Consider the following 27,391-nt stretch of genomic DNA (forward strand, 5'->3'; position numbering starts at 1 on the left):
TACGAAGAACTTGTTACTGTTACTGTTCCATACATGGCCCGCCTGCTTATGGCCATATATCGCTTTATGCAACTTTACAATAAATTCGGGATGTTCTTTGCTTACAAACATTTTCGTTTGGACCATATAAACTTCGTCGGACAACTCACTATTCAAATATGCACTGCATACGTCCATTTGATGCAACAACGTTTCCCTTTCTGCTGCCAGAACTATGACCATACGTATATCTGTATAGTTTACGCCAAACTGCTGGCTGCAGCTCTTTGCAACTAAACGAGACTTTAATTTTTCGATGGCACCATCTTTGTTACACTTAACAGTAGACACCCATTTGCACCCTATGGGTTGTACATTATATGGATTTTCAAAAGTGCCTTGCATTCTTCTGCTATTTATTGCCGTCACTCTTTTTGCATAAACCCCACTCACAGCTTCTTATGCATTTTCGGGTAAGGCCATATCAAGAGGGTTGAATATTGTGTCACATTTTACTTCGTCATCATTTCCATACTCTTCTTTGGACTTCGAAGTTTCCTTCTCCACAATGGTAATTGCTCCAAGCAACTCCTCCATGCTCTTCATCTGAGCCGCTTTCATGTGCATTTTCATATTCCTCTTCATCTTGTATTCATGTAGATTTCCAAATAAGGGCTTTGCCACACTTCGTAGTCCATCAATCTCACAGTTGTCCGCATCTTTTCTGCATAAAGTACATCTCGTTTTACCACCACTATTCGTTTCTCCGAGTCATACAACCGGTACGCTTTTGAAGTAAGAAAATAACCGACCCTTTTGTATTCTCTTCCTTTCGGCTTGAACTTTTTGTGACTTGTTTTTACCAGTCCAACTTCATCGGCACCAAAAATACGTAGATGGCGGACGTTAGGCTTCTTGCCAGTAAATACTTCAAAAGGTGTCATATTTTCCAGAGTTTTTGTAGATGACCTGTCCCTTAAATACAATGCAACTGCCTCTGCCCGTTCGCCCACGCTATTCTGCAGTGGCATTTATGGCACTATTAACTCCCGCACTACACCACTCTTTCTTAAATATTCGTCAAAGACTTTATTTGCAAATTCGCGACCATTGCCGCTTCTTAAGATTTTTACTCTTTCGCCCGTTTGACAGTCGACCATTTCTTACACAAACACCCGCCGCGAATAGTCGTCGATAAAAGTTAAAAAGGACGTTGCTCCACCGAGCGATTTTTTCTCAAATGGTCCACATACATCTGTATGGATTCTTTCTATAACTTTTTCTGACCTAGTTTTATTTGCAACAAAAGGCTTTACGTGTATTTCTGCTTTCATATAACCTTTACAGTCGATATACCGCACATCATAAATTTTGTCTATTCGGAGTATGTTACCATTTCATTTTTAAGGTCAGTACTATGAAATTTTCGCGGTTACTTTATTAGAACAGTTCAATATAAAGCAGATAAATTAACTCAATTGATGAGCATTTTCTTGTTCCTCTAGATTTCGGCAAGACAGGAATATGTTTGTTTTTATTTATAATTTTGATTAGTAATCGCGAAAATAAAACGATTTTCAACTCGAAACCCGAACATAATACCTACCTTTAGAAAGCTCATTTAAACTTCGAAAATTCAAATGTTCATATAGTTCATGTCACTTCTTGGCATCTTCATTATTTTTGGCCGAAAAATGCTGTAAAATTAGATATAATGCATTTGGACGTTAATTGCCTGTTTCGGTATCAGGCTAACATGAAATATAATAAGCAACGAAGAGCCCGTCGTAAAACTAGGAAAAACACTACTAATGTACGCGTTAGAATTGTTGTTGTCTCCTTGAAACCAGTTTCTGTAAGTTGTCACATGTTGTTGTTGACTGTAGAAACAAAAAGCATTGTTCGATTGTTCACCACTTAGGTGAATTCAAACAAATTAGCTTTCTAAAAATAAATTTCGTGTTGTTGCATTTCTGTGTAACAAAACGAAATAAAAATAAGATTAAGGGACTTGTAGTTATATGAAAAGATGATGTACAGTGGGAGAAAAGACGATTCAATTTGTAAGAGGAAAAATTCCCAAATGTTTTCTCCATAAGGAGTTAGCATAAAGGGGCCAAAATTGAGTTATCTCTCCCAGCCAGATCTATACTAAAGGCTGTGGAAAGATTCATTCGCCCGAATCGTAACATGTACAGTCCAGGCGTGTATAGATTTGTATCTGGCGTTTTATTTTCAATGACTCTATTAATCATGTTCCTTAATCTAAATCTGTCCATAAAGCTCGATAAATAATAGTAAAATTAGATATAATGCATTTGGACGTTAATTGTCTGTTTCGGTATCAGGCTAACATGAAACTGTCGAATTTCATTGATTAAAATGTACAATTTCATTTCTTATCTTTGTCAAATATTTTCGAACAGGAATTTTCGCAACGTTTGTTTACAGAAATAAAGTAAGCAACTACTACTGCACATACAACACGTCACGCAAAATAACCACCCATTTGAATGTTCTCTCTATGATCTTCTAACTCGCAAAACAATTCCTTATTGCTACACATATGAGCAGTAGAACCGCTTTCCAAACACCACTTTGTTTAGATAAGAACGTTGGCGTCAACCGCTGCGAGTACTGTGTATTGTCTCTCTGCTTTATTCTGCTCTATATTCCTTCCTTTGTTTCTACAATCAACAGCAAAATGATCACACAGTCCACAGCTGACTCATTTAAAATTCTGTTTGCCTTTATTGCTAATTCTTGCTCCGTTATATTCTGGCTTAGTTTTTGTTTTTTGCATGTCTATGTGTGTGATTCACTATTAACGTTGCACGAACTATTCTTCTATTCCTGTCCTCTTCTTCCTAGAGTTTAACTTTCAAAATTTAGAGCGTTGGTCATGCGTCTCCATAACCACCATAAATTGTTTGTATGACTTAGACAAGCTGGACAATAAAGTCCTGCAATTCGATTCCAACCTCAGCAATTTTAACACAATATGTAAACTCATTAAAAAACACGGACATTTTCTCACCACCACCCATACGCATGTTCAACAGCTTTTTGTAAAGCGATACTTTTCTCTTGCTCGATAAATGTCTCTCAATTTTTTCCATGCTTCCACAGATGTCTTACAAGACTACGTGGTTTAACTGGTAGGCCTTCACATAGACAATGAGTGTCGCAAACACTTTTTCATCTTGGGAATCCCATTACTCTGGATTCTTAGTCGCAGTTCTCAAACTTTTTCCAAATTCCACAAACCCGAGTGGACCAACACACTACGCATCTGGATACTCCAGTCGTCATAATTCATCTAATTTATCAATGGAGTATAACGAATTCAACTTTGAAACCACTCTGGGCCCATAACCTGTTGGACCTTTATTCTAAATAAACGACACACGTTCTTTATAGTAGAACTAAAGATATATACGTTACTTCAGAAACGGGATGAGGATCAAAAAGCAAAAATGAAAAATACAGTGTTGCAATAATTGAATATTTGGAATACCCTATAGACAGGTCCTAACCTAGCATACATGGGCTTGTTATAGGACCGAAGCCATCTCTTTAAGCAATCACTGATTTACTTTCTGAGTTCATTTTTAAAAAATTAGGAAAAACTTATGAAAATAAATTTGTTCTTAAGTTTTGTATTTTTATTTCAACGTAAGAATGTTATGAATAATTTTGTAATTTGTTCTTTCCCTTTTCAGATACTTCAGTTATGTTTGAAATATCTCACATATGACCCAAACTATAACTATGAAGCTGACGAAGTTGGTTGTAGTGTTGCTATGGATACCGAGGATGACGATTACGATGATAGCGAAGAATATAGCGATGACGATGATATGAGTTGGAAAGTTCGTCGAGGCGCAGCAAAATGTCTTGAATCTATCATTTCAACCAGACATGATATGATTGAAGAGTTCTATCACAACTTAAGCCCGTCACTTATTGCGCGATTCAAAGAACGAGAAGAGAATGTGAAATCTGACATTTTTCATGCATATATCGCTCTTCTACGTAATACACGTTCTGTAACTGACATTTCACAAGATCCGGATTCAATGGAGCAAATACCATCACATTTAACTGTATTGATCGAACAGATACCTGAAATAATAAAAGCTACTTGCCCGTTAATGAGAGAGAAGTCTATGAAAACTCGACAGGATTGTTTTTTGCTTTTGAAGGAACTTTTGAATGCTGTGCCTGGAGGATTAGGTCCATATTTAGATAGCATTGTGCCAGGGATACACTTCTCTTTAAGCGACAAGAATTCAACAAGTAACATGAAAATAGAAGCACTTGCTTTTACATCAGCATTGCTTCAAGGTCACCAACCGTATGTTTTTCCAAGACATATTCCAGTTTTGGTTCCATTAGTGGTTACTGCCGTATTTGACCCGTTCTATAAGATTGCAACCGAAGGTCTTATTGTTCTTCAACAATTGGTACGAGTTATTCGTCCACTTGATGTAGATTCTTTTAACAGTACTGCATTTGACATAACGTCTGTTGCTGCCCAAGTATATTCAGCCACATTACAAAAACTAAAAACTACCGATGTAGATCAAGAGGTTAAAGAACGAGCCATTGCTTGCATGGGCCAAATTATTGCTAATATGGGAGATCTACTTCTTGCTGAGCTAGACACATGCCTACCAATATTTTTGGAGCGTTTGCGAAATGAAATTACTCGTCTTAGTTGTGTGAAAGCTTTGACGATGATAGCGGCTTCACCTTTGAGAATCGATTTAACGCCCATTTTGAATGATGTTATGCCTTCACTTGGAACATTTCTTCGAAAAAATCAACGTGCATTGAAACTAAATTCCCTAGAACTACTTAACAAGCTTGCAGACAATTATTCGTTGGATATATTTGGACCGCCGTTGCTTCAAACCGCTATTGCCGAAATTCCACCACTAATAACTGACTCTGACTTACATGTTGCACAATCATCGTTAATTCTTTTGACAACCGTTGCTAGGAAGCATCCGAAGGCCTTGATTGGAATACATGAACAGTTTTTGCCAGCCGTGCTTCAATTGCTGCGATCACCTTTGCTACAGGTAAATAGCATTTTCATTGAAATATAAAATATATCGAAGTTATATTTTCAGGAAATTATAAATTTATTTTGAAAATATTATTGTCAATTATTTTATTCTGCATGAGTTACGAAAAGTACAAAACATGAAATTCAGAACTCAAAAGTAGAATTGTCCACACAACAATGGAGTAAAATGCATTTTAGTCTTTTGAATTGTTGCTTGATATTTTTTATTATTGGCAGGAATGGCTGTGGCGTGTCTGCCAGTACCAAACACTAGTAACCCCTACATAGGATATGGGGGTTAACTGTTAATTATGTGCTCCAGTTTATAGCCCAAACATTGAGTGGCTATTGTAAGAGCATAATCAATTGGTGCTAGGAGTCTTTAATGCCCGCCATAAATTTTGGCATTCTCTGCTTGGTAATGACCAGAGAGGCAGAGCATATAGATGACTCCACACGAAGAGGCCCCCACGAGAATTATGGGTGATTGCATCTGGTTTGATAAATGACGTATCCTGTGATCAGACCACCTCCCCATAATTATCACCGTTAACCGACCGACAGTGGTTCCAAGTCGCTTTTGTATTTTGGAAATAATTCTGCAACTTTTGAACGGATAACGATATCAATATAATTTTTTCTTTGTGTGAAATCTGAGGTGTTTTCCTCTTAGTTTTCAAGTTTGTGAGAGCCTAGTTGGTCCACGGGTTGATCTATAGTTGCACTGTTAGAAAAATATGTTTTTCATATGTTCCGATATAAACAAAATGTGTTTCGGGCACGATTTTAAACCACAATATATTTAAGTGCGAACATGTAATGTTCCTGAACTAACACTAAATGTTTGGGACATCTATGTTAATATGTTAGAATATATTATGTTTGGGGCATGAATGTTTCATAAAAATCATATGTGTGAATACAAACATATATAAATTTACAAATTTCGACTAAACATACATATGTTGTGATATTTTATTCAAAGCGACAGAGAGAGTATAGAGAGAAATAGAGATGGAAACCGGGAGAGTTGACGAAAGATATCAATATAACACAGCAAAAGAGTCAAAAGAGAACAATTTCTGTGAAACCGCTTGTATGTTGTTTCGGAAAACTGTTTTATGATAAGGCCAAAAATTTGATATGTTTAAGTCTAAATATTATTTAATTTGAATAAAGAGAATATACATTCTGAACCAAGAGAATAGACATTTGAAAAACAAACAGCTTATGTTTTCGCCTTGAGAGCAGCATTTTATGTATGCGTGGACATGTGTTTTGTTTATAATTTTGGCATTATATGGGCACAATATATGGGCACATATATGGGCACAATTTTTTTCTTGATTCGTTAAAAGAAATCAGGGGTCTTCATAAAAATAACGAAAGGGCACTATACTCTTTTTAGAGTTGGGACAGTAAAATGAAATAAGGAGGAAATAGTGAAAAATTACACAGTAAAATGTAAAAAAACAAACTTTAGTTCCTCTTTATTAAAAAGTAGTCCACGAGGAGTTGACGGACACCATCAAATATAAAAGCGGGCATTAAGTTCGAGCTTTACAGCTAAAACAATTTAAAAAGTTTCTTTACTTTAAAATGAATTATTAAAGAAAAATAAAAGGAATTTTAGAGCGATGGTGTTAAATGCTAGTAAAAAACTGTTCACTCCTAAATAAATTTATGTTTATATTATAAAATTATGTATGTATGTTTATACTCGACTCCACGTTCTTCTTTTGTTAGTTTTTGAATTCCTTCCAAATTTTAAAGTTTTGTACAAAAACAGTTTTTTATTACAAGATTGTTATTTTTGCAATAAAAAATAATATTTTATCCAAAAATCAGTCAATTTCGTTTATATCAAGCACTGTTACTGACTATAAATCTTTAATAACGCACATTTCGAAGTTTCATTTAAAAAAAATTAATATAGTATAAATATAAATGTGTAAATTAAAAAAAAAAAAAAAAAAAAAAACAAAACAAAAATGTTTGCATGCAAGGCAGACATGCTAACCACTGCTCCACGTGGCAAACAAATGTATGTTTCTGTTAAATAATGTTATGTTTGCATAGGCTCGTGGGCGCTGCAAACTATGCTATATAAATGTAACTTAAAACGATAATTATCTACTGGTGACTATAACAGCTACGTAGCCCAGTGGATAGTGTGTTGGCTTACAAACTGTATGGTCCTCGGTTCGATTCTCCGTGCAGGCGAAAGGTAAAATTTAAAAAATTTATAAAAGTGAATAATTTCTTCAACATTATTTGTATTACAGAGAAAGGTGCCAATAACTAAAAAAATTCGTGGAAGTGAAAATTACGAGTATGTTAGGGAATGAGCACAATCGTGTTTGGGAAAAATTCTTCCAAGCATATAATATTTTTGGCTCAAAATGCTTTCAAACATATAATATGTTCACATAACACAAACATATTAATGTTTCGGCAGTATCCAATAATATATGTGCTTCCTGCAAAATATATTTGGAACATATGTTAAAGAAGAGATTTTTTTGAGGGTGTAGACCTTGATCACAAAAATGAGTATAGCTTTAGTGGCAGAATATAACAGGTTGGCTGATAAGTCCCCGGTCTGATACATAGATGGCGTCGCTAGTATTAAATGCATATAATTTTTTAGAGCGTCTTTTGTGAAGCAACTTTTGTTATTGTGAAAAAATTTAAAAAAAAATGAATTTCGTGTTTTGATAAAATAAGTCCCCGGTCTAACAAAGAAAAGCACATTTTTTGTCAAAATTCGTTTTTATTATTCAACATAGTTCCCTTCAAGAGCGATACAACGATACTCCTTCGGGTTTGCCTCAAAATAGGCCCCTGTTTCGGCGATCACCTCTTCATTGCAGACAAATTTTTTCCCTGCGAGCATCCTTTTGAAGTCTGAGAACAAGCAAAAGTCGCTGGGGGACCAGATCTGGAGAATACGGTTGGTTGGGAAGCAATTCGAAGCCCAATTCATGAATTTTTGCCATCGTTCTCAATGACTTGTGGCACGGTGCGTTGTCTTGGTGGAACAACACTTTTTTCTTCTTCATATGGGGCCGTTTTGCAGCGTTTTCGACCTTCAAACGCTCCAATAACGCCATATAATAGTCACTGTTGATGGTTTTTCCCTTTCAAGATAATCGATAAAAATTATTCCATGTGCATCCCAAAACACAGAGGCCATTACATTGCCAGCGGACTTTTGAGTCTTTCCACGCTTCGGAGACGGTTCACCGGTCGCTGCCCACTCAGCCGACTGTCGATTGGATTCAGGAGTGTAGTGATGGAGCCATGTCTCATCCATTGTCACATATCGACGGAAAAACTCGGGTGTATTACGAGTTAACAGCTGCAAACACCGCTCAGAATTATCAACACGATGTTGGTTTTGGTCAAATGTGAGCTCGCGCGGCACCCATTTTGCACAGAGCTTCCGCATATCCAAATATTGATGAATGATATGACCAACACGTTCCTTTGATATCTTTAAGGCATCTGCTATCTCGATCAACTTGATTTTACGGTCATTCAAAATCATTTTGTGGATTTTTTTGATGTTTTCGTCGGTAACCACCTCATTCGGGCGTTCCCTGCGTTCACCGTCCTCCGTGCTCATTTCACCACGCTTGAATTTTGCATACCAGTCAATTATTGTTGATTCCCTGGGGCAGAGTCCGGAAACTCATTATCAAACCAAGTTTTTGCTTCCACCGTATTCTTTCCCTTCAGAAAACAGTATTTTATGAAAACACGAAATTTTCACAATAACAAAAGTTGATTCACAAGAGACGCTCTATCTCACAAACTAATTGACTTACAGACGTCAAATTTTATTTAATACTAGCGACGTCATCTATGTGTCAGACCGGGACTTATCAGCCAACCTATTACCAGATGAAATTATAAAGGAATTGGTTGAAAGTAAGCCAAAACGTATAAATATGGTATTAAAAACCAAGTATATACAGCAGTAAGTTAGGCCGGGCCGAATCCTTAATACCCACCACCATAAATCAAATATTATAGTTTCTTTTGAAATTTCAGGGGGGTTTGATGACAGATATTCTTCCAAGCAGAGCAAGAAAATGATGAAATAACGCTTTGATTTGAAATATAAAATCTGTAGATTTTTATCCCCATTATTTAAATTACCAGAAGTAAAATCTGGAAATTTTACTTTCAGTTTCAAGCAATTTTTATGATCAGTGCGCCTTCTATACCCTCAAGAAGTAAAATCGGTCTATATGGAGGCCTTACCAAATGACCTATAAAAACTAAATCCGATACACGTTTTTGTTAGTCTAAAATACCAGTATATTTACAATTTCAGACAAATCGGATAAAAACTACGGTGTCTAGAAACCCAAGGAGTTAAATCGGGAGATCGGATTCTAGAAGCCCATGAAGTAAAATCGGGAGATCTGTCTATATTGGGGCTATACCAAAACATGGACCGATACTCACCATTTTTGACACATCTCTTTATGGTCCTAAAATACCTCTAGGTTTCAAATTTCAGGCAATTTGGAAAAAAACTACGGTTTCTATAAGCCCAAGACCCCAAATAGGGAGTTCGGTTTATATGGGGACTATATAAAAACCTGGACCGATATAGCCCATTCTCGAACTTGACCTGTCTGCCGACAAAGACGAGTTTATGCAAAATTTCAGCACGATTGCGTCACTATTGAAGACTGTATCGTGATTACAACAGACAGACAGACGGACATGGTTATACCGTCTTAGAATTTCCCCTGATCCAGAATATATAAACTTTATATAGTCGGAAATCGATATTTCAATGTGTTACAAACGGAATGGCAAACTTATTATACCCCCGTCACCCTTCTATGGTGGTGGGTATAATAAAGGGTTATGGACCAAGTACTAGAAAATGTTCCAACTGACACCGGTATAGAAAAGTGCAAAATTGAGTACATGCGAGTTTTTTTGTTATGTTTATTTTTATCTCTCCGAATTCTTTACTTTTTGTTTTGAGTTTTTTGTTGTTTATTTTTTTTTTGAGTTTCTTTATTACTGCTTATTTTATTCGTTTAGAAATGAAAAAAAAAAAATAATGTACTCATTTCTGCACGCCACTATATACAAAAAAATTGTAAGAATGTAATGTAAATGCCTTTTTTGAAAAAATTGGTCAAAATTCTGTATTTTTTGAAGTTCTCAATTGTGAAGTTTACAACTTTTAATCTAAAGCACATTGGTACACAATTGTTTCTTCCTAAAATGTTAGGTTATCAGGCTCACTTAGACTATTCAGTCCATTGTGATACCACATTGGTGAACTTCTCTCTTTTCACTGAGTGCTGCCCAAGTTTCCAAAGGTGGAGTAATATCTCCGGCACTGTTAAATCTTTACCTGTCCTCTATTTTACTACCTCCTGATGGCGTCAAGTTTGTATCATATGCAAACGTGTGTGACATGTTTTCTTTTACCTCCTTTTTGGACTTGGACTTACTTCTTGCTCTGCAATAAACCGTCCATTTTTATGGACACAGAGAAAGTTTTAATCCAAATACGATCAGGACAATATAAAGATAGTTTAGACACATTAGTTTTAGTTGTGTGTATCATGTGTCAGATTTATTTTTCATTTGGTGTTTGGTATAATTAATAAAATAGCAATGTTATCAAATGCTAGTACTAAAAGCATTAAGTGCAATTTTCTTTCTGCTCCGTTCCGTTGTGTTAATTAATTTAGTTTTCCAAAGTGTCACCAAAACTGGCAGAAAGTCTGTACAGCAAATGATTTGGTTGTAACAGATTTGAAAGTTTATTGTTGCTACAACCAATATTTGGATGTACATGGACGAAAATGACAGTTTTTATATGTTTCGGTGTAAAAATTATATTTTGGGACACAATTTTTAAGTGCAAGCATATAACGTTCATAAACTAACATAACATGTTTGCGACATACATATATGTTAATATGTTAGAACATACTATGTTTGGGACATAACATTTTTTAGATAGAAGTAGAAGAAGTAACAAAAGTCGGGTAAAGTGGGCAGTGACCAAGAGTCTGGCCCAATTAGTCGACCTGTAGACGGGTCGACAGGTGGCGACACTTTGGCAAGTCGAACCTTTTCGAACACACAAAAAAAAAATTCTGATTCAATCACGAAATTAGTTGATCCAATTAATTTTTAATTGAAATGTCTTCAATCACAGAAATGATAGTATCAATTAAAAAATTAATTGAAGGTCAATCAAAAAGTTAATTGATCCAATTAAAAAAATAATTGATACTATTATTTTTGTGATTGATTTTTGTATCAATTAAAAAATTTGTTGAATCAATTAAATTTTTAATTGAATATTTTTTAAAACTCAATTAAAATTTTAATTGGAAAAATTTTCGTGACATTTTTTTGTGTGAAGGTAACGACATCAAAAGGAGGCAATCCCTCAGGAAAGACATTCAAAGAACGCAGAAATGCTTTGTTTATCCTAAAGAAATTAGGATCTGTCGATCCAAGCACGTTGTCGGCTAAGCAAAGGGATTCCTTAAAATGGGCTCAAGGAATTCTTGAAGCTGGCAAAAGGGAACGATCACCGGATGAACTGCCATCCTCTAAACGGGATCAAAGATCGTTTGCCTCAGTTGCAAAATATAGCCTTGTGATGGTTATCATTAATAAAGGAGCATTGGACGGTATGGTTCCAAAGCAAAAATGGGGGGAAATTGAGAACGATGTCTGGTGTCTACACACAAAAAATTTTTTTTCTGATTCAATCACGAAATTAAATGTAATTGAAATGTCTTCAATCACAGAAATGATAGTATCAATTAAAAAATTAATTGAAGGTCAATTAAAAAATTAATTGATCCAATTAAAAAATTAATTGATACTATTAATTTTTGTGATTGATTTTTGTTTCAATTAAAAAATTTGTTTATTCAATTAAATTTTTAATTGAATATTTTTTAAAACTCAATTAAAATTTTAATTGGAAAATTTTTCGTGAAATTTTTTTCTGTGTACTCAGAGGTGCGAAAAAAGTTTCCCGGACCAAGTCCTCGATGGCAAGATGCTGGATGGTATCAAGGACGATATAAGTTAATAGCATTTGCGGACCAGAGGACTATGGATTGCTTTAAAGCTGCTTTGATGCTAATTGGTGAAGTTTGAGAAGGAGTCGCGTTGGAGTTAGTCGATAAAAAAGACCTACCGGCTAAACCTAGAGCACATGCATGGATACCTGCAAACCCTCCTGACTCAATACTAAAGAGACTAAAGAAATGCAATCCAGATCTTCAAACCGCCGATTGGAAGTTTGGTCGTTTGGATGAGATGGATGGACCAAAAACTGCAGACATTGACGAACATCGTATGCGGGAAGTCCTTACAGGCTCAAACCTCACTAAAGCTGAACCGCGGGTTGTTGCGAGAGTCAACGAGATCTGTGAAGAGGAGCCCTTGATGACTCAATTGAAGCGGCTGATGTGACGGTAGTTGATAAATTGGATGATTCTACGGTTCCTCCAGATAAATCTTCTCCATTGTAAGGCCGCTTGTGCTGCCTTAAAAATTCTTCTGATGAAAGGAGACATAGATATAGTTCTTATTCAAGAACCATACATATATAAGAACAAGATCTGTGAATTAAGCATTTCAAACTTTTGCATAATACCGGTAAAGATATAAATTTAGTATGTATAATTGCTAAATCGAACTAAACTTGTTTCTGCTTCCTTCATTGAGCAATGCAGACGCTGTTGTAGCCAGACTAGAGATATCCAAATGCAAATACTGGGTATCTTCGGTCTACATGGGACATGATAGGGAGATGCCTCCATGTGCCGTTAATACCTTTGGTTAGGTTAGGTTAAGTGGCAGCCCGATGTATCATGCTCACTGAGACTATTCAGTCCTTTGTAATATCACATTGGTGAACTTCTCTCTTATCACTGAATGCTGCCCGATTCCACGTTAAGCTTAATGACAAGGGACCTCCTTTTTATAGCCGAGTCCGAACGGCGTTCCACATTGCAGTGAAACCACTGAGAGAAGTTTTGAAACCCTCAGAAATGTCACCAGCATTTCTGAGGTGGGATAATTCACCGCTGAAAAACTTTTTGGTGTTCGGTCGAAGCAGGAAACGAACCCACGACCTTGTGTATGCAAGGCGAGCATGCTAACCATTGCACCACGGTGGCTCCCAAGACCTTAGTTGAGGAGTCACTGGAAACAAAGACAAAACGCATTATGGAATGCGATGCAAATACACATCATAGTATTTGGGGAAGTAGTGATACTATTGTAAGGGGAGAGAGAGAGCTAATAGAGTTTATTTTGCGTACAAACCTGGCAGTTTGCAATAGGCAGATGCACCAACCTTCGTCACCAAAAACAGGCAAGAGGTTTTGGACGTCACAGTGACCTCTCCGGAACGTAATGATAAGGTATCTGAGTGGCAAGTTCTGAGGGAACATAGCTACATCAGTTTCAGATTGGCTGTTCGTACTCCAAAGACCATATTTCCGCCAAATGTCAGAAAAGCTGATTGGAATAGGTATAGGGAATCGTTCGATATGATGACATCGGAAATACCAGAGACAAATATGAGCAGTGTGCAAAATATCGAACACGCAGTGGAGCGTATTACTAAGGCCTTCAACATCTCACTGAAAGCTGTATGCCCTAGAGGGAAGCCAAGGAGGAAAAAACAACTACCATGGTGGTCTACGGAGTTAAGTAATATGAGGAAAACCTGCAGGAAGCTATTTAACAAAGCAAAGTCCATCAGAGTTCCTGAGGATTGGGACGCTTACAAGAAGAATCTGAGAGGCTCAGCATAACTCTTGGAATGTTTACTGCGGCAGTATTGAGAATACGTCCGAGGCTTCCACACTACGGAAGGTACTACCATCCACTAACTCCGCTCCAGGTTTCATTAAAATATCGGAGGGCAATTGAACAACGTCCAGTGAGGAGACGCTGGAGGTACTATTGGACACACATTTTCCTGGAAATCAGACGGTTGAACCATGTTCTGGCGGTGCCACAGTGGCTCAGCGGTCATTTCCTATCGAAGAAATTGTATGGGAATCTATAATAAAATGGGCGGTAAATAGCTTTGGACTATCCAAATCCCCCGGACCTGATGGAATTACTCCGGCGGAGTTACAAGCAGTGTCTGAAAGTATTATCCCCTGGTTGACGGTGATATACAAAGGATGTATAATCTTAGCATATATTCCAGAAAAGTGGAGGGAAACAAAAGTCTTTTTTATACCTAATGCTTAGTACTAAGTTCGTTTCTGCGAAAAACGAATATCTTCATCTATCTCCGTAAATAGGGGTTCAAACCCAGGGATGTTAACTTATTTATGCGAAATAATATGCCTGCCTATTTTTTCGTGCGAAAAATCCAGGGTTGTATAAATATGTGTTTGAAAATGCTCAAAACAAAGATTTCGCATTTATTCCGCGCTAACGTTTTTTGTATGGAGTATAACAGTTTTTCGCGCGAAAACGTGATCTTAGTACTAGGCTTAAAGCGGGAAAGCCTCTCACTCGAGTGAGAAGGATTTCCGACCAATCAGCTTATCCTCATTCTTACGTAAAACTCTGGAGAGGATGATAGACATTTATCTTAGAACTAGCGTCTATTCAAGTTTGCTCTCGAAACGACAGCATGCTTTATTGAAAGCTCACTATCTATCAATGAATACACAATCGTGGAGTTTCTAGACATTGAGGACGCATTCAATGACGTCCATTCAGGTATACTAAGGCTGCCAGACGAACTGCTAATGTGGAGACGTATTTCGGCCACACTAGGACAAGCAAATATACAAAGGTATGTGAACAGAGGCATTCTCCAAAGAGGAGTTCTATCACCTCTTCTTTGGAATGTTGCTATAAATAACCTTCAGGTTTCCCTAGAAAAAGAAAGGATAAAAGTGGTGGCATACGCAGATGATGTAGCGCTAGCAGTCAGGGCGAAAATTCCCATCCACAATCAGAGATATAAAAGAGAATGTTACAGCTGAGCAAATTTTAAATTATGTTGTGAAACATACTTCTATTGATATGAATAATATGGAATGTTATAAATTGGTGAAAAAGATGCTGATTTGTCCGCTATTAAGCGCATCTCCTTTAAGTTGGGAATATGTGGGAGATATTATAATGAGCTTTTTAACCCAGCATTGTGGCCTGTTGAAGTAAAAGTACGGCCATTTCATTTTTTTCAAAGAAATCAACCGGTGGCCGCCGATATATGAGACATAATGGAATGTGTGGGAGCTTAAGTTTGAAAATATATTACCAAAATCTTGGTGGAATGCGTACTAAAACTAATGACATTTTTAATGCCTCTCTTGAATCTGAATATGACGTTATTGTACTGGTAGAAACATGGTTGAATGCTGATTTTTTAGATGAAGAGTTATTTGATTCGAAATTGTTTTGTGTTTACCGTAAGGATAGAGATTATCTAAAAGCAAATTGTGTTAAAGGGGTGATGTTTTAATAGCAGTCAGATGAGCGTTGTCAACCTCGAAATTGGTGCTTATGAATCCTGATACTATAATCGATCAAGTCTGCATTGCAATAACTGGCAGTAATGGAATGCTCATTCTATCGGTTTCATATGTTCCACCGAATAGCAGTGATTGCTTATACAATGCTCACATTCAAAATATAACTGATTTGTATATGAAATATTCTCTTCTCAATTTCTAGTGATTGGTGATTTCAATCTTAGCAATGTAATTTGGTCCTTAAAATTAGACGCTGATGTATTATGTCCACATAATGTAAACAAAACTTTTGAAATTGATGTTATTGATGGTTTATATTCTTTGAGTCTAGTTCAAATTAACAAATTCTTCAATTGTTTATCTAAATTGTTAGATTTAGTATTCATAAGTGAGGATTTGAAATGTATCGTAAGTGAATGTTTAAATCCCTTTTGTAAGTCGGACATGCATCATGTGCCTCTAGAGTTAGAGGTTACATTTTATTCTTACTTTAAACTGAGCTCAGATAGTATCAAGCTTGATTTTAATAGATGTAATTTTAATATCATAAATAGGTTGATTGGAGATATTAATTGGAGTCATATTTTTCATAACCGCAATCTTTCTGAGTGTTACGATAAGTTTAAATCCATTCTTAATGATTTAATTGAATCCTATGTTCCGCGTATGAATGCTAAAGTATATAAGTTACCTTGGTACACCAGTGGTTTAAAGGCATTAAAAAACAAACGCAATAAACTTTATAAGCGATATAATGCAAATAAAAATACTGCGAATAGAGAGCTCTATATTAATTCTCTTCGTGAGTTTAATTTCTTAAATAAGTTCTTATATAAACAATATATGCTCAATATTGAGAATGGCATTAAAGAGGATCCAAAAGCTTTTTGGCGTTATGTTAATTCTAAAAGAATTCATTCTGATTATCCTTCTGTTATGTTTTTAGATTCTAAAGTTTCCACTTCAACTATGCAAGCTGTTAATCTCTTTGCTGAATTTTTTAGCTCAAATTTTGTCTCTAGTGACCTTTTATATAATTCTCAAGTAAATTATAATGCTGCTGTTGGCTTTTCTTCGCTTGATATAAGCAGAAATGATATACAGTTTGGGATTTCTAAACTGAAACCGTCATATCGTGTTGATTCTGACGGTTTTTGCGGATTTTTTCTTAAAAATTGTGCCAGTTCTTTGGTTGAATCATTGTTGATGTTGTTTAGAATGTCTTTAGAAGAAGGTATTTTTCATGACAGCTGGAAGTTGGCGTCGATTACTCCGATTTTTAAATCGGGTGCTAAGGATAATATATCCAATTATAGACCTATTTCTAAATTATGTAATGTTAGTAAAATTTTTGAGCACATTGTGTTTGAGAAGCTATACTTTGCAGTAAAGTCCATTATTTCCCCCTTTCAGCATGGATTTGTCCGTGGAAGATCAACTACAACAAACTTAACTTTATTTTCCCATTATTGTATCTCTAATTTTGAGCGCGGTTATCAAGTTGATACAATATATACTGATTTATCCAAAGCTTTTGATAAAGTGTCTATTAGAATACTTATCCAAAAATTAGCTGCTTTAGGTTTTCATTCTTTATTTCTACAATGGATTAAATCTTATTTGCTCGATAGAAATTATTTTGTGAATATTGATGACTGTTGTTCTTATGTGTATGTTGCTACATCTGGGATTCCTCAAGGTAGTATACTGGGACCTTTATTATTTGTTTTATTCATTAACGATGTTCCTTCTTGTCTGAAATGGTCTAAAATTTTGTTATATGCAGATGACCTGAAGTTATATATGCGCATAAGTTCTATTAGTGATATACGCCGTCTTCAAGAAGATCTAAATAGTCTTGCTGATTGGTGTTCTTCCAATTTCCTGACGATTAATGTCGGGAAATGTCGCAAGATCTCATTCTATAAATGTAAAAATCCAGTTTTCTATGACTATAAACTCAATGGATATAGTATTGAGAGAGTTGAGGAGGTTAAAGATTTGGGTGTTATATTTGATTACAAATTTACGTTTGTTAGTCATATAAATACTATTATACCAAAAGCGTACTCCTTACTCGCTTTTATTAAGAGAAATTGTAAACATTTCAGGGATCCATATTCACTGAAATTAGTATATACAGCATTGGTACGATCTCATCTTGAATACTGCTCATGTATTTGGAGTCCTTTCTATGGTGTTTATTCGGGACGCATTGAAAGAATTCAAAAAAGATTTATTAAGTTCGCATTACGCTTTATACCGTTTTCGGATCCTTTTCCTTCTTATATTGATAAATGTCGATTAATTCACTTAATGACTCTTGAAAATCGAAGAACATATTTATCGCAAGTTTTCTTGTTTAAAATAATCTCTGGTTTTATTGATTGTGCTCAACTTCTTGAGTTAATTTCATTTAATGTATCCGCAAGATCTTTGCGTAGTAGAGCTTTATTTTATACTTGTATACACAATGAATTTAATAATATCTCCAATTGTTATGAACTTGATTTTAGTTTAAGTTTATCAAAGTATTTTTATTTTGATTTTGATATATGTATAATTTTTAGGTTTTTTGTCTGTAAGGAATTATTGTAATCCAAAGACAATGAATAAATAAATAAATAAATAAATAAATATATATAGATTTCTACACTGATGGCTCCAAATTGGATGGACAAGTGGGTTTCGGAGTATATTCTAAAGATCTGGAACTTCGAATAGCGAAAAGATTACCTAATCACTGTAGTGTTTTTCAGGCTGAAATATTAGCAATAAGAGAGGTGACAAATTGGCTGAGATGTAATGTTCCAAAAAATGTTGGCATTAATATATACTCAGACAGTCAACCTGCAATAAAACCCTTGGACTCTGTTGTCCTTAACTCGAAAACGGCCATCGACTGCCGCAAGTCTCTCAACGAGATGACTGAGCAGTACAATATTAACCTTATATGGGTGCCTGACAATAGGAACATACCGGGGAACTGTCAAGCAGATGTGTTAGCAAGGCTAGGAACTACCTTACGTATTCCAAGGGAACTAGAATCTGTTGGTATGACTCTGGCAACTGTCAAACTCTTACTGCGTGAGAAGGCCGTCATGATGGCAACTGTTCGATGGGAGAATTGCAAGGGTTGTAACGACACCAAGCAAATATGGCCCCATTTAAACTTGAACCGCACACTAGATGTGCTAGTGTTCTCAAGACGTCAGATATCACTTTTGATATCTGATATAACGGGTCGCTGTCTGATAGGCGAATTCGCAAAAACTATTGGTGTGAAGTATAATGACTATTGTATGAGCTGACATGATGCGGAGGAAAAGGAATCAATTAAACACCTCTTGCGTGAGTGTCCTGCATTTTGTGTAAGGCGTAAGCAAATTTTAGGGGCATATAGCTATAGATTACTGCCGGACCTGGAAAACGTTAACTTAACCATTCTGTTAATGTTTTTGGAACAATCTGGTTGGTTCAACAAAAGAAAATAATAGAGAAGGTTCAGCGGTTAAAACTAGAAGTGCTCATATGTAATAGGTGCTTTTAGTTGAATGTGGTATCACAATAGTCTAAGTGAGCCTGAAACTTAATCGGGCGGCCACTTTAACCTAACAAATGTCACACACAGACAAAATATTGAATAAAAATAAATTAAAAACACAGACCTCGAGCTCGTTTTTTATCAATTATTCATTAATTGGAAAAATAAATTTTATATACCAATATTCGTTATTCCTTCAGCTTTCACCATCGGTCTCCTTTGGCACCTTCGTCTTTCTGCACCAGCCCATCACCATCCGTCTTCTTTCCAATTTGACAGTAATTTTTATGCTTACGTTTTTGCAGCTAGAAGTTCGACATCCTTCACATCCACCACTTTGGCGACAAATGAGGTACATCTGCTCTTTACTCTATCAGCGATTTCTGGGCATTCTCCCATTTTCTTCTATACTCTCTGCTTATCATCCGCTCTCTTAATTTTGATGCCACGGATGGAGTTTCGTCACTCGCGGGTCCCTCAGTTGATGATTTCACCGATTTACAGTGTCCTCCAAAGTGAGGAGCTGCCGGCGACAAAAAAGCAAATGCTCTTTCCACGATTCCTTCCTTAAACCTTTTTTTCATGCTTCTCTAATTTCAATATGAGCGTAGATTTATTTTGCTCGTAAAGATTCTCCAATACCTCAACCTCTTGGTTGACATCATAGATCCCGGTATGATTCATCATTAGATCCCAGTACAAATCATTGATTTGTTCCATTTGCACTTCCCAGGTTTTTCTTGATTCTTTTAGCAAAAATTTACTATCGATTTGCTCTTAGTCCACTGTACTTTTCCGCATCTTCCGAGTAAGTTGCCTTATTCTTTCTGTCCTCCATTCTGCTACCACCTCGTCTCGATTGTGGTTATAATATTGACCTTATTGTTTTATATTTTGTTTAATTCGTTGTTATATCCACGAATTACTAAATGTGTTTGGTGGTGGTGTTTTTACATTAAAATATTATTTAATATATTTTTGTTATTTGGTCGCTGTTGAAGCCTAGGCTTACACTTTTTTAATTGAATTCCAATGTTTGGCCTTGGAATAAACCTTATTCACTGTTTGGCCGTGAAGACTCCTTTTCCCTTGAATTGTATTCTTCAAGAGATTTTTTTCGTCGCTATCAAAGCCGTGACACGCTTTCTCACTGAATTTTTTTGAAGTGATTAAACAAATTATTTTGTTTTTAAAGTGTTATGAGGACCTGATTCAATAGAGCTTCTTTCCTCTGGTAGGGGATAGTCGTTTTTATTGAAGGACTAATGTTTAAGTTTCCCTTAATTTTTAAGGAAATTTGTTTGAATCCGGCTCGAAGGACCATGTACAATTAATTTTCATTGATAACAATTGCAGTGAGCTCCATTTGAAATCCCAAATCAAAAAACCTTTTCTGGTTGAGTTCCAAATGAATTCTAATTACTTTATTGAATAGTCTAGATACAACACACGGTTGCAACATGCTATCCCTACAATCTTGTCGCTATTCTAAACAAACATATGCCGCTGCGTTTTATTATCGGCGGAATATCAATGTCTGTGATATTCCATGTTCAAAGAATATTTATTTTGAGCAGTTAATTTTTTCGGTTGAGATAGAGTTGTATCTGCTTTATTATTGGCGCACACTGAATGGAAGTTGCATTCGTCAAAAAAGTCCAAACGGCTTAAAGGCATTTCACAATATCTTTATTTTCAAATCAGGGTTGTCCTGTCGCAAATTGTGACAATAGTCGTAACCCTAATGCAGAAAATCTAATTTTGTACAAAAGAAATTATAAACATTTTTAATTTAATTTAGGATGGCTCCCCGATATAGGCATGTAAAAAATATGTATTTCATTGTATTTATTGAAAACTCAAACAGTTCTCATCTCTCATTCGCAACTGCAAACAATTCTGAGTTTGCCTGGTCCATTATGTTCATCCAAACTTTGATTGCATCAGCGAATGACTAGCTAGAGTTTTGACAATGTTTAATTAGTATGGAAATTAGCTCTAATAAGTCAAAAGTGAATTTATATAATTCTCTCTAAACAGCACTTCACTTATGGAAGACTTAAGTAGTGGTTTTCCGCTCTGTCAGTTTTTGCAGAAATTTGTGGAAGGTAACGTTTACTGCACCATCGAGTATGACATAGTAATTTTGGCTTGGAGTCTCCCATTGAAATAAGTCTATTCTCTATTTTACTCTCTATAAATCCGTTAGTAATTTTTTGAACATACCTGAGAATTGAAACTTCTTCGAACATATAATTTTTTGAGTTTGTGACTTTTCTTAGGTTAGGTTAAAGTGGCAGCCCGATTAAGTTTCAAGTGGCAGCCCGATTAAGTTAAAGTGTTTTTTTTTTTAGTTTATTTTTTTTTTTTTTGAGTTTCTTTATTACTGCTTATTTTATTCGTTTAGAAATCTCATTTCTGCACGCCACTATATACAAAAAAATTGTAAGAATGTAATGTAAATGCCTTTTTTGAAAAAATTGGCCAAAATTCTGTATTTTTTGAAGTTCTAAATTGTGAAGTTTACAACTTTTAATCTAAAGCACATTGGTACACAATTGTTTCTTCCTAAAATGTTAGGTTATCAGGCTCACTTAGACTATTCAGTCCATTGTGATACCACATTGGTGAACTTCTTCTTTTCACTCTTTTCTTTACCTGTCCTCTATTTTACTACCTCCTGATGGCGTCAAGTTTGTATCATATGCAAACGTGTGTGACATTTTTTCTTTTACCTCCTTTTTGGACTTGGACTTACTTCTTGCTCTGCAATAAACCGTTCATTTTTATGGACACAGAGAAAGTTTTAATCCAAATACGATCAGGACAATATAAAGATAGTTTAGACACATTAGTTTTAGTTGTGTGTATCATGTGTCAGATTTATTTTTCATTTGGTGTTTGGTATAATTAATAAAATAGCAATGTTATCAAATGCTAGTACTAAAAGCATTAAGTGAAATTTTCTTTCTGCTCCGTTCCGTTGTGTTAATTAATTTAGTTTTCCAAAGTGTCACCAAAACTGGCAGAAATTCTGTACAGCAAATGATTTGGTTGTAACAGATTTGAAAGGTTATTGTTGCTGCAACCAATATTTGGATGTACATGGACGAAAACGACAGTTTTTATATGTTTCGGTGTAAAAATTATATTTTGGGACACAATTTTTAAGTGCAAGCATATAACGTTCATAAACTAACATAACATGTTTGCGACATACATATATGTTAATATGTTAGAACATACTATGTTTGGGACATAACATTTTTTAGATAGAAGTAGAAGAAGTAACAAAAGTCGGGTAAAGTGGGCAGTGACCAAGAGTCTGGCCCAATTAGTCGACCTGTAGACGGGTCGACAGGTGGCGACACTTTGGCAAGTCGAACCTTTTCGAACACACAAAAAAATTTTTTCTGATTCAATCACGAAATTAGTTGATCCAATTAATTTTTAATTGAAATGTCTTCAATCACAGAAATGATAGTATCAATTAAAAAATTAATTGAAGGTCAATCAAAAAGTTAATTGATCCAATTAAAAAATTAATTGATACTATTATTTTTGTGATTGATTTTTGTTTCAATTAAAAAATTTGTTGAATCAATTAAATTTTTAATTGAATATTTTTTAAAACTCAATTAAAATTTTAATTGGAAAAATTTTCGTGACATTTTTTTGTGTGAAGGTAACGACATCAAAAGGAGGCAATCCCTCAGGAAAGACATTCAAAGAACGCAGAAATGCTTTGTTTATCCTAAAGAAATTAGGATCTGTCGATCCAAGCACGTTGTCGGCTAAGCAAAGGGATTCCTTAAAATGGGCTCAAGGAATTCTTGAAGCTGGCAAAAGGGAACGATCACCGGATGAACTGCCATCCTCTAAACGGGATCAAAGATCGTTTGCCTCAGTTGCAAAATATAGCCTTGTGATGGTTATCATTAATAAAGGAGCATTGGACGGTATGGTTCCAAAGCAAAAATGGAGAGAAATTGAGGACGATGTCTGGTGTCTACACACAAAAAAATTTTTTTCTGATTCAATCACGAAATTAATTGATCCAATTAATTTTTTAATTGAAATGTCTTCAATCACAGAAATGATAGTATCAATTAAAAAATTAATTGAAGGTCAATTAAAAAATTAATTGATCCAATTAAAAAATTAATTGATACTATTAATTTTTGTGATTGATTTTTGTTTCAATTAAAAAATTTTTTTATTCAATCAAATTTTTAATTGAATATTTTTTAAAACTCAATTAGGTTAGGTTAAAGTGGCAGCCCGATTAAGATTCAGGCTCACTTAGACTATTCAGTCCATTGTGATACCACATTAACTAAAAGTACCTATTACATATGGGCACTTCTAGTTTTAACCGCTGAACCTTCTTGATTATTTTTCTTTGTTGAACCAACCAGATTGTTCCAAAAATATTAGCAGACTGCTTAAGTTAACGTTTTCCAGATCCGCCAGTAATCTGAAGCTATATGCTCCTAAAAGTTGCTTGCGCTTTACACAAAATGCAGGACACTCACACAAGAGGTGTTTAATTGATTCTTTTTCCTCCGCATCATGACAGCTCATACAATAGTCATTATACTTCGCGCCAATAGTTTTTGCAAAATCTCCTATCAGGCAGCGACCCGTTATAGCAGATATCAGGAGAGATACCTGACGTCTCGAGAACATTAGCATATCTAGTGTGCGGTTTAAGTTGAAATGGGGCCATATTTGCTTGGTGTCGTTACAACCCTTGCAATTCTCCCATCGAACATTTGCCATCATAACAGCCTTCTCACGCAGCATGAGCTTGCAGGTAGCTAGGGGCATACCAACAAATTCCAGTTCCCCTGGAATATGTAAGGTAGTCCCTAGCCTTGCCAACTCATCCGCTTCGCAGTTCCCCGGTATGTTCCTATGGCCAGGCACCCATATTAGGTGAATATTGTACTGCTCAGCCATCTCATTGAGAGATTTGCGGCAATCGATGGCCGTTTTCGAGTTGAGGAACACAGAGTCCAAGGATTTTATTGCAGGTTGACTGTCTGAGTATATATTATTGCCCACATTTTTTGGAACATTACTTCTCAGCCAATTCGCCACCTCTCTTATTGCTAATATTTCAGCCTGAAAAACACTACAGTGATTAGGTAATCTTTTCGCTATTTGAAGTTCCAGATCATTAGAATATACTCCGAAACCCACTTGTCCATCCAATTTGGAGCCATCAGTGTAGAAATCTATATATTCTTTATTCCCCGGGGTCTGTGTGCACCACGCCTCACTGTTGGGGATTAGAGTCTCAAACTTTTTGTCGAAAAGTGGACTCGCCAAAGTGTAATCCACTACGTTAGGCACATCTGACATTATTTTGAGGACAGAACTGTGACCGTAACCATTTTCCGACCACAGCGATAGTTCGCGCAACCGCACAGCCGTTGTTGCAGCTGACTGTTTGGCCAAAATGTCTAAAGGCAATAGATGCATCATGACATTAAGGGAATTTGTTCCTGTCTTGCTGAATGCGCCTGAAATACACAAACACGCCATACGCTGAACTTTATCTAAACCAGTCGGTTTCTGAAGTGCCGGCCACCAGACTACAACACCATATAGCATTATATGTCTAACCACTGCCGTGTATAGCCAATGCACAATTTTTGGTTTTAGTCCCCACTTTTTTCCTATTACCTTTTTGCACGAGTACAAAGGTACAGTTGCCTTCCTCGCCCTTTCTTCAATATTAAGCTTAAAGTTCAGCTTCCTGTCCAAAATAACGCCAAGGTATTTTGCACAATCACCAAAGGGAATTTCAAAACCCCCTAAGGAAATAGGCCTAACCGTGGGAGCCTTGCGATCTTTGCAGTACATGACTAATTCTGTCTTTGCAGGATTTACCCCAAGACCATTGTCTTTCGCCCATTGTTCAGTCATCCGGAGGGCCCTCTGAATAATATCTCTGATCGTGGATGGGAATTTTCCCCTGACTGCCAGAGCTACATCATCTGCGTATGCCACCACTTTTATCCTTTCTTTTTCTAGAGTAACCAGAAGGCTATTTATAGCAACATTCCAAAGAAGAGGTGATAGAACTCCTCCTTGGGGAGTGCCTCTGTTCACATACTTTTGTATGTTTGCTTGTCCTAGTGTGGCTGAAATACGTCTCTTCATTAGCAGTTCGTCTAACAGCCTGAGTATACATGGATCAACATTCAGAGTTGTCAGTCCATTTAATATCGACCTCGGATGGACATTATTGAACGCCCCTTCGATGTCTAGAAACGCCACGATTGTGTATTCTTTGACAGATAGTGAGCTTTCAATAAAGCTGACTAGTTCATGTAGTGCGGTCTCAGTAGACCTGCCTTCGAGTATGCATGCTGTCGTTTCGAGAACAAACTTGAATCGATGCTAGTTCTAAGATAAATATCTATCATCCTCTCCAGAGTCTTAAGTAGGAATGATGATAAGCTGATTGGTCGGAAATCCTTCGCCCTCGAGTGAGAGGCTTTTCCCGCTTTAGGTATGAAAACGACTTTTGTTTCCCTCCACTTTCCTGGGATATATGATAAGTTGATACATCCTTTATATATTACGGACAACCAGGGGATAAAACTCAATTAAAATTTTAATTGGAAAATTTTTCGTGAAATTTTTTTCTGTGTACTCAGAGGTGCGAAAAAAGTTTCCCGGACCAAGTCCTCGATTGCAAGATGCTGGATGGTATCAAGGACGATATAAGTTAATAGCATTTGCGGACCAGAGGACTATGGATTGCTTTAAAGCTGCTTTGATGCTAATTGGTGAAGTTTGAGAAGGAGTCGCTTTGGAGTTAGTCGATAAAAAAGACCTACCGGCTAAACCTAGAGCACATGCATGGATACCTGCAAACACTCCTGATCCGACTCAATACTAAAGAGACTAAAGAAATGCAATCCAGATCTTCAAACCGCCGATTGGAAGTTTGGTCGTTTGGATGAGATGGATGGACCAAAAACTGCAGACATTGACGAACATCGTATGCGGGAAGTCCCTACAGGCTCAAACCTCACTAAAGCTGAACCGCGGGTTGTTGCGAGAGTCAACGAGATCTGTGAAGAGGAGCCCTTGATGACTCAATTGAAGCGGCTGATGTGACGGTAGTTGATAAATTGGATGATTCTACGGTTCCTCCAGATAAATCTTCTCCATTGTAAGGCCGCTTGTGCTGCCTTAAAAATTCTTCTGATGAAAGGAGACATAGATATAGTTCTTTTTCAAGAACCATACATATATAAGAACAAGATCTGTGAATTAAGCATTTCAAACTTTTGCATAATACCGGTAAAGATATAAATTTAGTATGCATAATTGCTAAATCGAACTAAACTTGTTTCTGCTTCCTTCATTGAGCAATGCAGACGCTGTTGTAGCCAGACTAGAGATATCCAAATGCAAATACTGGGTATCTTCGGTCTACATGGGACATGATAGGGAGATGCCTCCATGTGCCGTTAATACCTTTGGTTAGGTTAGGTTAGGTGGCAGCCCGATGTATCATGCTCACTGAGACTATTCTGTCCTTTGTAATACCACATTGGTGAACTTCTCTCTTATCACTGAATGCTGCCCGATTCCACGTTAAGCTTAATGACAAGGGACCTCCTTTTTATAGCCGAGTCCGAACGGCGTTCCACATTGCAGTGAAACCACTGAGAGAAGTTTTGAAACCCTCAGAAATGTCACCAGCATTTCTGAGGTGGGATAATTCACCGCTGAAAAACTTTTTGGTGTTCGGTCGAAGCAGGAAACGAACCCACGACCTTGTGTATGCAAGGCGAGCATGCTAACCATTGCACCACGGTGGCTCCCAAGACCTTAGTTGAGGAGTCACTGGAAACAAAGACAAAACGCATTATGGAATGCGATGCAAATACACATCATAGTATTTGGGGAAGTAGTGATACTAATGTAAGGGGAGAGAGAGCTAATAGAGTTTATTTTGCGTACAAACCTGGCAGTTTGCAATAGGCAGATGCACCAACCTTCGTCACCAAAAACAGGCAAGAGGTTTTGGACGTCACAGTGACCTCTCCGGAACGGAATGATAAGGTATCTGAGTGGCAAGTTCTGAGGGAACATAGCTACATCAGTTTCAGATTGGCTGTTCGTACTCCAAAGACCATATTTCCGCCAAATGTCAGAAAAGCTGATTGGAATAGGTATAGGGAATCGTTCGATATGATGACATCGGAAATACCAGAGACAAATATGAGCAGTGTGCAAAAT

General features: G+C 36.4%; 1 protein-coding gene and 1 long non-coding RNA gene across 2 annotated transcripts in view; both read left to right on the forward strand.

Annotated features, from left to right (window-relative positions):
• The window catches only part of LOC142225804 (uncharacterized), a 347,314-nt gene that overhangs the window by 62,465 nt on the left and 257,458 nt on the right, over positions 1–27,391 (forward strand). The gene's annotated exons all lie outside the window — the stretch shown is intronic.
• Positions 1–27,391, forward strand: part of Cand1 (Cullin-associated and neddylation-dissociated 1) — a 125,839-nt gene that overhangs the window by 27,131 nt on the left and 71,317 nt on the right. Inside the window, exon 4 of the mRNA XM_075295619.1 lies at positions 3,702–5,066. Within this exon, the coding sequence (XP_075151734.1) occupies positions 3,702–5,066 (1,365 nt within the window). The remainder of the gene's footprint in view (positions 1–3,701; positions 5,067–27,391) is intronic.

Source organism: Haematobia irritans, chromosome 2 (assembly GCF_050003625.1).
Source record: "Haematobia irritans isolate KBUSLIRL chromosome 2, ASM5000362v1, whole genome shotgun sequence".
Lineage (NCBI taxonomy): Eukaryota > Metazoa > Arthropoda > Insecta > Diptera > Muscidae > Haematobia > Haematobia irritans.